Source organism: Neopsephotus bourkii, unplaced genomic scaffold (genome assembly GCF_033783945.1).
Source record: "Neopsephotus bourkii isolate Nb327-2 ecotype Australia unplaced genomic scaffold, CSIRO-AGI_Nbou_v1 NB_1346, whole genome shotgun sequence".
NCBI lineage: Eukaryota > Metazoa > Chordata > Aves > Psittaciformes > Psittacidae > Neopsephotus > Neopsephotus bourkii.
Window position 1 is genome coordinate 650,392 of NW_026901826.1, and position 13,342 is coordinate 663,733.

General features: G+C 39.0%; 1 protein-coding gene across 3 annotated transcripts in view; it reads left to right on the plus strand.

The window, feature by feature from the left end:
- The window catches only part of MID1 (midline 1), a 243,164-nt gene that overhangs the window by 193,698 nt on the left and 36,124 nt on the right, over positions 1-13,342 (plus strand). For all 3 annotated transcript variants that reach the window (XM_061366462.1, XM_061366461.1, XM_061366463.1), the window contains exon 3: positions 2,124-2,219. In XM_061366462.1, the coding sequence (XP_061222446.1) occupies positions 2,124-2,219 (96 nt within the window). The remainder of the gene's footprint in view (positions 1-2,123; positions 2,220-13,342) is intronic.

A 13,342-nucleotide genomic window follows, 5' to 3' on the forward strand; every position in this document is an offset into this window, starting at 1 on the left:
AAGGCAAAAGTTATCTGATACTGTAACTATATATGGTATTTTGACTTTGCATGTGAGTCTCAGCTCTGCAAAGGGACATATAACATCACAGCAAGCATGCCTTTGCAATTAAATGACCGTTCACAGTACAGCTTACAGAAATACAAGATACAGTTCAAACTGTTTGGTAAAGAATGCCCATTCTTGTTACTCTTTGTTTTAATAGGCTATAAAATAAATGCAGTGTAGAAGGTATTTTTACAGCCAAAGGTTGTGATACACAACATGCATGGTTGTGCTGGGAAGAAAATGCCAAAAATATGTACTTCAAACACCTATCACGCTTCTCAGAAGGGTTATATATGCAAAGCCATCAAAATCCTGTGCTATCTTTAATGGAACAGGATTGACTGCTCCGCTGGTGTTTACAGCATCAGCGCCGGTAAATGTCAAAATGTATGGTTCAGCAATGAAATACTGCCAGCTTCTTTTGTTTGTAGCCATATACAAGGAGTAAGAAGACTGCACAGATGCAAAAAAGTGAAGGCAGGGAACTAAGTGCTTTAAACCAGCATGAAATAGACAGAGAATATCAACACCAGCAAACACACACAAACATAAAATGCATGCATGGAGGTGGGCAGGGGGGAAGGATGAGGGAAGTCAGGTTTGTTAATGGTAGCTGAAGGGACTTAAGCAATGGAATAGATACATTGGGGGGAAAAGTAGTAGTGTGAAAAAAAGAAGTCCATTAATAAAAGATGAGTAGGGATGAAATGAACACAAGCTCTGCAGAGAAACTACAGCCCTTGTGGGGAGAGAAGCACAGGGCCCAGTTCTGGTGTTCTTGTTGAGTGTTTCCTAGATGCTGGTTCCTGCTCAGAGGACAAAGTACAATTAAAAGTCAGGGACTGTCAGCCTGTCAGGAATACTAAGCAAGGGACTAGTCTCACACACTTCCATAGCTGAATAACTATGAGAAACAGCTTGTCACGCCCAGGTTTTCAAAATAAAATATATGCCTCTGAAGTTACTGAGTCTACAGTCAGGACCCTTTTTTAAGGCATTTTAAGGAAAAAAAAAAAAACAAAACAAAACAACAAACCCTGACTTTTCATGCCCATATGCTTCCAGAAGATTTTCCTGTAAAATAGCAGCTATCTAGGGATGTGTAGCAAAAAGCAAGGAGCTGATAGCTGCAAGTTCCATGATGTACTGCAGGGTCCAGGTCCCAAGGCAGCCAGACCAGGGAACAGGTCACAGCCATCACAGACCTCCTCCTGTGCTTGGATTTCCTTCCTGTGGATACAGAGGGTATGAGGGAGGCTGAAACATTTGTTGGTAGATCTCAATCTCACATGCAATTGCACAGTGGTCAGGATGTGGCCTCAGATCTGGAAGCTGGAAAGCGCTCTGATCTCCCACAGTTGCAGATATTTATTGCAGCCATAATCAGTTGATAAACACTGACACAAACCACAAGTTCTCTCACAAGAACAGTTTATGAAGGCACAGTCTGTGAGTAAATATTTCATTCTTACACATAGAAAGGATGTTTTTCTTTACATTTTTGTATAAAAATATGTAACTCCACTGAACTAGGGAATTAAATCAATTCAATCAATCTTTCTCAGCACTGTGAATCCCAAAAAGAAAGCGCTGACCTCTCTACTAGGTCCTCACAAGTGTGTTCCCAAAGGGCACACAGTCAGAGACCTCAGATAGCAGCAGCTTTTAAATTCATATGTTATACTGAGAGCAGGAAATAAAGAGTCAGAAAGTGTTCTCAGCCAAAATAAATCACTTTTTCTGGTGAAATGTTTTTAGATTTGTTGCTCTTCTTACTCCCTGTCCTCTCTCCCCTGCCCCCAGCTAAAACTAATTGCTTAATCTAGTTTTCAGTATTTCCTTAGAAAATCTATTTTCTAGAACTGGCGCTTATCTTGAAATTTTCCGCCCTCTTGTCTTGCCTTACTTGATGCATAGACAAAACATCTAATGAAGCATATCAAAACAATGGTCTCATATTCATACCTGTGTAATTACAAAATTCAGATCTTGGAAATATATCCATTTTTCAGCTGTTCACCTAAACACTGAATTCTTCAAAATGCTAATGTGCTCTTTTCCTTTCTTTTTGACAGCAAAATTTGGAGAGTAACCTCACCAACCTTATTAAGAGGAACACAGAACTGGAAACTCTTTTGGCAAAACTCATTCAGACCTGTCAACATGTAGAAGTGAGTACTGACCTCCATTTGAGATTCTTGCAAATTTAGTTACAATCACTTATAGCATTTGTGAACAAAATTTTAAACAAAACAAAAAAAAAAGCGCAGAACTAAATTAAAATAGTTGTAAACTGATATGGAGCTTTTTCACTGACAAGTGGTATTCTCAGTACTGATTACGTTCTTTCCTTTCTACTCCCTGTTAATTATGATATGTTTGTATGGCTCCCACCACTACTATACTTGAGCACATCACTCACTAACTGCAGCATGTTATCTTTTGGGGTCCTTCGTGTGGTAGAGTAATATCTATAGGTAGAAAACTAAAGCAATAAATAGTAATGCCCAGGACCACAATGATATTTAGATTTCTATGGGCCACTGATATTTTTTTTAGTCAGAATTAAGTATCTGAATACATTTGTAAACTCAAAAGTCATGCATACAATATATACACCTTCAGAAGCTGCTTAGAGGCCTTTGATTTACATATTCCACTTTGCATATTCAGTTACATATTCCACTTTGAGTATCACAGAAAATCTTTAGCAGGGAGGGATCAGAAGTCATATTTTCCCAAATCTGTGGATTGTTTTAGGTGGCCCCATGGGGCGTGCTGCTCTACATGCTTTACATGACTAATTCAGCCATGGGAGCTGACACAAGAAGAGATCAGAGTCCAAAATAGATTTTATTTTTTATTTTTTTAGCAAAACTTTTCTTTTTACTTTTTGCCACCCTAGAAGACCTTTTCAGTTCCTTATAATATATTCAGGTCAACAAAGCCAAAACCGCTACGAACAAGGACTAGGAAAGGTTCAACACTGTGAGGTTCGTGTCCTTGTTTATAGATATAGTGGATTCACTGGGATGCATCAGTCACCATTTGCAGCGCTGTTTGTTTTCTTAAGTTCTAAACTCAATTGAAGATGGCATGGGAAAGTTAATGAGGTAGGAAACAGAGGAGCTAGCACAGATAAATATTGCTGATTTAGAGTATAACAAATTTTAGACCTCAATCACAGAGAAAAGGTGTTTTCATCTGAACAGCTAATTACCAATCACTAATCAGATGTAAGGAAACCTTATTTTACCTGTGAAAAATACGTGGTTTTTTGTTTGCATTACAATGTTGTCTATTGACAGGTTTCTGCATAAGACCATTTCACTTCTTATTGCATTGTAATTCCTGCAGCAGTCTCATTTGTTAAGAAAATGTTGTGCTTTTATGTTCCTAGAAGACAGGAAGCATTAAATAACAATAGTGTTACGCAGAAAAGGTATTTCACTTTGAGTATGGTTGTCTGTACATGTGAAAGGAAGCCAAGTTTCTTCACCAGTGTTGCCTAATGCATAGCCCTGGGGAATCTGAGAGAGGATGGTAGCCTTAACCTTCAACACTGATATGATTTAAAAAAAATTATCTGTGACATACACCACTGTAACAGCCACATGTCACATCTACAGAAAGGCACTTGGTTTTTAGAGAAGTTTGTTTTTCTTCCTTACAAATCCCATGGGAGTTCTCCATAGGGTTTCTTCTTTTCTCTCTTTTTCAGACTAAAATTCAGTGATCTAATTAAGCCCAGGAGCAACTTCTGCTTGTGAATAGATTCGAAGTTACATCTTGAATATTTGACCTCTGCTTGTTGCCTGTAGTAATGGCACATGCTGCAGAAACAAACAAACAAACAAACAAAAAATCTATCCCCCCAAAACCCAGAACAAACAAAAAACCAAAACAAACAAACAACTAGGACTGTTCTTCCAAAGAGATCATCCGTTTTTCCCAAGAGACTATGAAAGTCTATCCACAGTATCAGGCATGAGGTGAATTTTTTGAGTTCTTTCTATAGACAGCAGTAACACCAGGCAGAACAACTGTAGAATCAGCTAGAACAACTGTAGCAGGTAATAAGAGACAGAGACAAGTCATGTTTTCTTCCTCTGTATATAAAACTTGAAGCAAAACCCAAGAAGCAGATGGGCTCAAGATAGCATAAGGCCTCTTCTTCATTGGTGGCCTACATCCAAGATGGGCTAGATCAGGAAAATTTAACATCACTCCTCCATCTCCTCTGCAATTCTGCAATATATTACCAAGTCTAAGGTTTAGTATTACAAAAAATCCAACTTGATCAACTGGTAACAGATGGCGCTACTCTCCCTGGAGTCCTGTTTTAGAAAATTTCTCTGTAGACATAAAGCAATTGCAGCAAAATTGTTAATGGATTCCTACCACATTTTATTAATCAAATTAGTCTAATTAGCATTTAAATTAGCTAAATATTAAGAAATGAGCTTCAGTCAAAACCCCGGACATAGGCCACACTGGAAATGAGGCAACTGGGGATGTGGAGGTAAACTTTAAAGCTATTTCTGTTTCTCAGAGCTCTGTGAAATTTTCAGATATGATATGAATATCTGCAGTGTCAGAGAAGCTATAGATTTTTAAAAGTTAGTATGCTTCTTCATGGCAGAAATTCATCCCAAACCAGGAACCCAAATGAAGCAAACAATATATTAGTTATAACATTAATGTTACAAATTTTACATTACAAAATAATAAGAAAAGCTGAATTTCTAATGAATGTATTAGTGTTGCCATATGAACTTGCTCAAAAGTTGAAACCAGACAGCTAGTTCATTTTATAGTAAATGTTTTCTTTTTCATTTTTTGATACAATATGCTACAGATAATGATTTAAAATAGATTGTATGGAATTTGTAAACATGTAAAAACGTAGGTAGTACACTTTAGAAACTGCTGTTACATAATTTAATTTTCCTTAACTAACTTAAATAATTTTAATCATGTTATTTTAATACTGATTTAGATTTGGGGAGGCTTAAAACCAGTTAAGAAAGTAATAATAAAGGAAGCTTTGGGTTTCATACATAATTTGAACTTTGAAAAACAAGGAAGGAAAACAAATTATTATTCCTTGTGTCAGAGTTACAAAAATTTTATTAAGGGGTATATAAATGTAAAAAAACCCATTTATGCTAATTATCATTTAATTGTAGAAATAAACACTAACATTTCTAAAGCCTTTGCCATGTCATAAACCAAAATTTTCAATATTACATGAAAAATTAAAAAAGAATGTCTTCCTCTCATGGAGCAGAAGCTGATGTTTTCGAAAATAACAGACAGGCTCTGTGTCTTTTAAATAAATGAATTCTCACCAGCCAAACTCAAATGCTGTCACAGAGCCACTGTTTCTCATCAGCCAAGTGATCTGTTAATGGGCTTCCCACAACCAGCTTCACTGAAGATTAATTATCTACCCATACATCCTCCCTATCAGGTAACTGTAACTTCATCGATAACAAAGGCCAAATCCCAATCTCTCTGTGTTTTAAAACTAATGAGAGTTATTTTCACTTTTCTCTCACAAGCAGGCAGGGACTGGCTGGGGACATTCGTTATCTAGAAACTGGATGCCTTCCAACTACTGAGGAGGGGGGATCTGGGGCTGCCTTTCATCACGGCAACAGAGGCATAAATCTTGCCTATTTTTAGATGGAGTTTATCAATTTATGACAGAATCTACCCTGATGGGGAACCTGATCTTAGGAGACTTAAGAAGTCCATGTCTAGTTTTGCATTCCTGTGGGTGGACCTGGGCATATCAGCAGAAAAGCTTTTGTGAATGAATCAAGCTAAACTTGTCAAAGATATTATTAAGCATTTTATAATAATAATTTTACTATCTGAATGTCTGATTTCATGCCTAATATGAAAGTATAGTATGAGCTAATAGTTTATGGTAACACTTAATTTTAAAAATCCCATCTTCTCAAAGGGAACTACACCTGAAAAGTGAATGCTTGAGACTATAACACACCTTTCTGTCTCAAATCCTTCTGTTTTGTTAGGAACATTCTGGTATGCTGGTTTTACCCATCTTTCAGGCACAACCCTAGCATGGTTTTTGTTTTATACTCATTTTTTCATCTTTCTATTCTCCCTTCCTCGATAATCCAGTCTGTCATTTCTTGGCTTTCCAAAAACGCCAAAGGTTATTTATCAGCAAAGTTTTGTTTTCCTTCCTTGGAGACAATGGCAGATCTGCAACGTCATTCTTTTGGCCAGGCTGCTTTCTTCAGAGCACCCCTTTGCACAGGGTAGCTCTCTGGGTTGGCCCTGTGAGTCAGCTCTGCTCCTTGCTCTGTTTAGGGAAGGTGGCTAGGGCTGCCTCCCCAGGGAAAGCAGGCTTGGCTCCATGAAATGCTAAACTGATTCATAGGATAAAGTATAATTCTCTCCACAAACTAAGAAAACTGAAGAGAGATGGCTACTAATCTGAAATATGTTAACTTGTACTTCACAGCATTCATGCGTCTCATAGTATCTTTAGAAAACTTTATGAAAAGCATTAGGTACTGTATTGGAGAATTTTATCTTTAAATTCTGTGGATATTCACCCATCAAGAAAGCCCTTTAGCATGTGGCTAAATCAGTGTGTGGCTCCATGTGTGTCCATAGAAATGCTCATGTGTGCCAATAAAGCAGCTACATAGTTCTGGAGCTATTATAACGGGAAGATGTTTGAGGGAAAGGGAAGTAATGTAAATATTATGTTTGGTTGATATGCTGGAGGGAAGGAATGCCATCCAGAGGGACCCTGACATGCCTGATAGACGAGCCAGTGCCAACCTCATGAGCAAAGCAAAGTGCACAGTCCTACACCTGGCTAGGGGCAGTCCCAGGCACAGCTACAGGCTGGGCAGAGAAGAGATTCAGAGCAGCCCTGCAGAGAAGGACTTGAGGGTGTTGGTCAATGAGGAAATGAACATGAGCCGGCTTCAGTGTGCGCTTGCAGCTCAGAAATCCAACCATATCCTGGGCTGCACCAAAAGGAGCGTGACCAGCAGGTCGAAGGAGGTGATCCTGCCCCTTTACTCTGCTCTCGTGAGACCTCACTTGGAATATTGTGTGCAGTTCTGGTGTCCTCAGCATAAAAAGGACATGGAGCTGTTGGAACAAGTCCAGAGGAGGCCACAAGGATGATCAGGGAACTGGAGCACCTCCCATATGAAGACAGGCTGAGAAAGTTGGGGCTGTTCAGCCTGGAGAAGAGAAGGCTGCTTGGAGACCTCATAGCAGCCTTCCAGTATCTGAAGGGGGCCTATAGGGATGCTGGATACTGAATCCCTTCATCAGGGATTGTAGTGATGGACAAGGGTTTGATGGGTTTAAACTTAAACAGGGGAAGTTTAGGTTGGATATAAGGAAGAAGCTCTTTACTGTGAGGGTGATGAGCACTGGAACAGGTAAATGCTCCATCCCTGGCAGTGTTCAATGCCAGGTTGGACAGAGCCTTCTGCAACATAATCTAGAGTGAGGTGTTCCTGCCCATGGCAGGTGGATTGGAATTAGACGATTTTAAGGTCCCTTCCAACTCTAACTATACTAAGATTCTGTATTTCTGTTCTGGCAAAAATAACAGCCTAGGTACGAGCCGTCTACCACAGCTGAGGGAGAAAAAGCTCTTGCTGTCCCACTGGGTCAAGCACAGCTGCAGTAATTCACTCATAACAAATGTGCTACGCAGATTGCTCATGGAATAGCTGAAAATTTCTCAGTGAGACTTGGACAAATCTTCTAAAACCACTATTGTAAAACTGTGATTGACAGGCCTAGGATATGCCAATATAGGTCAATTCCTGGGTAACAGCATCCCTGTGGCTATACCAAGCCACTGCTAGGTCTCCATTCCTCTTGCCATGTGCTGGAGGGACATCAGCACCTTGCAGCACTGCCACCTTCCCCTGCATACCTGCCACATGCAAAGCAATGGGAGCTGCATCCTGCTCTGATGGCCTGTGCATTTTCCATCTGCATGCAGCTCTGGACTTAGCCAGTTCTCAGATGAATCAGGGAAGGATTTAATGCTGTTAAGTGCTTAGGTTCTCCCACTGCTTTTAGTGTCACAAGTTTTTCTGGCTGACAAAGTGCTATGTCGCAGCAAATCTGCTCCTTTGTCATAGTTCCCAAGACACATTGCTTCTGTGAATGTGTGAGGCTTCTGCAAACATGCTTTATATCATTACATTTATTGGCATAAGGCACAAATTTGAGCATGATCCCCCTTTGCCAGTTACTTTTTTTTCTAAACAATTTGAGTTTTGTTTCTGGACATTTTTCCTCATGTGTTATAGGAAATACATAATTAAATGTCTGTTATTTAGTCAATACCATGAAGCTTCTCTCATCTGTTAGCCAGCAACATAATCTGAACTCAGCTGGAAGAAAAATTCGAGCAATTATCTAGGGGGGAGGGGAAAGGAAATAGGGTTTGCTTGTAGACAGCTTTGTAACATCTGTATCTCAGTCTTTCTGTTTTGTTTTCAATTCACCAAATGTCACAGGAAGCAAATTCTGGACACTGCTGAAAAATCATTTTTTGTTGTATAAAGGAGGGAAAGCATTTTCCTCTAACTAAAATTCTCAAACTGCAGCATCTTTTGCTTTGTTTCTAATGGAAATGTAAAGTTTCTGGATCACTTCTAAAGATTTGCTGTAGGCTAAATCTCAGCATAAAGTTCCTAGTCAAAAATTGTTTTTGTGTGTGTTGAAGGGTTTTTTTTTATAATCATGTTGTATAATCACCTCCCCAAAAAACCCAACCCAAAACCGAACAGTAGTATATTGGAAGACTCTTTATTTCACTAGCACAGATACTGAACACACACATATCAGACAGTTTAAGTCACTCTAACAACATCAGTGCAAAAGCGGTAAAAAGAAGATGGCAGTACCTGGGAAATCCTGGTGTTGCCTTTTGTGTGTGTGGCTTATCAGAAATGGGAAAATTATGAACTTTGAAAATTCAAGTTTCTGGTAAGACTTGAGCTACCAGATAGCTTATTGAAATTTTGTAACAAAATGTCTTCATCAGTTTTTATATAAGATAAATATAGCATTTCTCTTACTTGAGGAACAGCAAAATCAAAACTAGTCTGTAAGCATGATACCCTGAGGACACTCAAACAATGAAGAGGCTTTGTCTGTGACAATAAAAACCAGCAACTGATCTTCTTTCACTAAGTTTCATGGTACTCACTCCTTTTCTTTCCTCTTAGGACCATTTCAGTCAAAGTCCAAATCCTCATTAGGAAAATTTCTGTGTAAATCCTGGTGTCTGAATTGCAGCAAATGGCCTTCATAGCCATACAAAGGTGACCACTGATAGTCTGGAATGAGGTATTTATTTTGCTGGGGTGCTGGAGTTTTTTTTAGGTAGTAGGAAAAGGGCAATTGGTTAAGTGTTTATCATCACTGTGAAATATGCGGTACAGATAACTTTGAAAGCAACTCCACAGAAAGCTGTTTTTTCGTCTGCCCCAGGATCTTCCTTTTTTGTGGAGAAGTATGTTCAGCAGTTAAATTTATTTGCTATATTTAAGTGCTGGAAGTAACTGACATTTTTTGATTGGTGAAACAGGAAAATATGACTTAAAGGAAATTGGGGGTTCTTGCTCTCAATAAGAGAGTAATTAGCAAACTTAATGATGTGCATAAAACCCTAGGGAGGGGTTTACAGCATTTTTTTCCTAAGATAGTTTCTAATGAGAGAGGGTACAAGAGACACTTTCTCTATTAACATTATTTAGATGAAATATATGGCATGATCTACTTTTGGTTTCAAATTATTTTAGCTCTATATTTAATTCCATCCTCATAAAACTTGATTTCATTCAATGAAAATCTCAAGTAAGCTTCAATCAGTCTTAATTTTATATAGCATTAGAAAAAAGAAACTTCAGAAACAAAAACTGACAAAACATGCTGCATGGCATGTGGCAATACAGAAAATTGGTTCAAGGATGTCCTAAGTTGCATGCCCAGTAAGCCCTAGCCTTGTAGTCAAATATTTGCCTAAAGAATTATTTGACTGCTTTCACAAATTAATAATTAAATGTATAGGTGGTCCTATATTTATATAGATCTGCAGCGGTTATGCAAACATTTTAGGGCATCTACTGGAATATGTTGTTGCATCTACAACTGTTTTGTAACTTCTGGAAATTGGTGTCATAATTATGATAATACGTCACACAGATTATATATAAATTAATAGCAGCGATTGCCATTGCCTCTTAAGGCAATTGGTTCCCTATCATAGAATAGTTAGGGTTGGAAAGGACCTTAAGATCATCTAGCTCCAACCCCCCTGCCATAGGCTTAGACACCTCACACTAAACCATGTCACCCAAGGCTCTGTCCAACCTGGCCTTGAACACTGCCAGGGATGGAGCATTCACAGCCTCCCTAGGCAACCCATTCCAGTGCTCATCACCCTCACAGGAAAGAACTTCCTCCTTATATCCAATCTGAACTTCCCCTGTTTAAGTTTTAGCCCATTATCCCTTGTCCTATCACTACAGTCCCTAATGAAGAGTCCCTCCCCAGCATCCCTATATGCCCCCTTCAGATACTGGAAGGCTGCTATGAGGTCTCCACGCAGCCTTCTCTTCTCCAGGCTGAACAGCCCCAACTTTCTCAGCCGATCTTCATATGGGAGGTGCTCCAGCCCCCTGATCATTCTTGCGGCCCTCCTCTGGACTTGTTCCCACAGTTCCATGTTCTTTTTGTGTTGAGGACACCAGAACTGCACACAATACTCCAGGTGAGGTCTCACGAGAGCAGAGTAAAGGGGCAGGATCACCTCCTTCGACCTGCTGGTCACGCTCCTTTTGATACAGCCCAGGATATAGTTGGCTTTCTGGGCTGCAAGCGCACACTGAAGCTGGCTCATGTTCATTTTCTCATCAACCAGCACCCCCAAGTCCTTCTCCACAGGGCTGCCCTGAATCTCTTCTCTGCCTGTAGCTGTTCTTCTGTAGCTGTGCCTGGGATTGATCCAACCCAGGTATAGGACCTTGCACTTGTCATGGTTAAACTTCATGAGGTTGGCATCAGCCCACCTCACAAGCATGTCAAGGTCCCTCTGGATGGCATTCCTTCCCTCCAGCGTATCAACTGAACCACACAGCTTGGTGTCATCAGCAAACTTGCTGAGGGCGCACTCAATCCCACTGTCCATGTCACCAACAAAGATGTTGAACAGGACCAGTCCCAACACTGATCCCTGAGAGACGCCACTCATTACTGGTCTCCAACTCCACTGGACATCTCTTTCACTCCATCTCTCTCTGTCTCACATTCATACACACGTATGTGTTCACATTTGTGTTAGACGAATATGCCTACAAAACCTTGTCCTTAGACAAGAAAATGGGGTTTATTTCACTGTTACTTAACTGGTTAACTAAAGGAGCAGGTAATATTTTGTTCTTGCACTCAGAGAATATAACTTGTCAGTCAAAATGCTGTTACTTTTTGAAGCCCTCTGTCTTTGTGACATTTACCTTTATTGGAACAAAATACTCCTGAGTTCCTCCTTTTTCTGCCTGACACAAACAGTTAAACTGCAATTAGAGCAGCAAGGAGACCAAAAGCATTGGTCTTTTAGTGAGTATGTTAAACACTAGGCTAAAGACTCCAGATACTGAATTAGAGTTTTAAGCACTAAACTGTTGGTTACAAAGGCACTGGCTTAATTTTCATCAAAGGATGGGCAGTCCTTTGAACTTCAATGATTATTTAGTTGGTTTTGGTTTTCTACCCTAAATGAAACACGCTAAGTGGAATATTTTGCTCAGTGCAAGACAAAGGCTTAGTGTCAGCAGGAAAAAACAAAATAAAAACAATAAATAAGTAAATACTGTTCATTTCAAAATATATTTTTATTATTTAGGTTCAAAGAAAGGACTAACATAAAGTACAAACGTGATGACTGAAAATAAATTATTATTATGACCTTTTACTGCGTTTTGAAAAAACAACATTCCTCATAGGGCTTAGTTTCACAAAGAGCTTAATTTGATTTTAAGCCTCATTGCTGCCCAAAGTCTTCCCCACCTCTGTTACTGCCCTCCCTATTGTGTCAGACAGGTGAGCTCAGCCATTTCTCCAGGTGGCCACACCAGCTCCTGTGGAAAACAGGGAATACCTTTTTTCTTTTTGGCAGCATGATCCCAGGGCAGTTTAACCCAGTTGTGAAACAGTAGTTTGTCTTGCAATAAATGTTTTTCCTCTGGTGTGCCTTCCTATCATGAGAAATGTCAGCTATAGTTCGAACAGGATGCTGCATTTGTGTTTTATAAAAACAACACTTGGTTCATCAAAGCAAGCCTAGTCGATGGGCTTTACAGCTGTCAGAATAAACATCCCTGGAGTAGCTCTTTGTAAGAACTTTCCAGATCACCTGAGTTTTGGATATTTTTTCTATGTTGTTAGTGGAATTCCTATAAAAACAATTTGTTTGTTTTCCACAAAACTTTTGGTTTGGTTTGGTTTTGTGGTTAAATTGTAAATGTTGCTAGAGAACTGCTAGGCATCTTGCTGATTAGCTTCTCAACAATGTGCTTCAAAGCACAGTGGGACAAAAAACTTTAATTTAGTAAGTAACATGAGTATTTAAAACTTCTAAAAAAGTTTACTTTTAGTCAAGATTGGGGCAGATAGTCTTATCAGCCTGACCCAAAGTAGGTTAGATATCCTAGCCTAATCGATTCTTTATTCACAAAAATTCCTAAGTAGCTAAAGTAAGTTGCTGTATTTTAGCAGTGACCTTTGTTTAACCTGCTCCAAGACTGCCTCTAAACACAGTTCTCCTAGTTAGAGATAGATGTGGAATGCAAATAAAAACAAAGCCTCTGGCACACTTGAAATGGGAGATGACTATTTTTTTTTTTTCCAGGGATTCAGAATAAAAGAGTTGTAGGTGATCCATTCAGATGGCAATCTGATTAATATCAAATATTTCCAAAGGCATTGTTTGTCATAATAGATAAGATCAGTTTTACACTTAGACTAGGTAAAGACTGAAAAAGCTTTATTCCAAGAGTTGCTTTTGCTCTACAGAAGACAAAATTTAATAACCCATAATATCAAACAGGAATATGAACTGAAAGAAGTTTGAATCCATGGCTCTCATTCAGCCCAGTCATCCATAAAAAGAAAGGGAAGACATGTATTCATAAATGCATATTAATCATCCTTCATATTTCATTAAATAAATTAATGAAACATGGATGATGTCAAAACATTGCTTCAG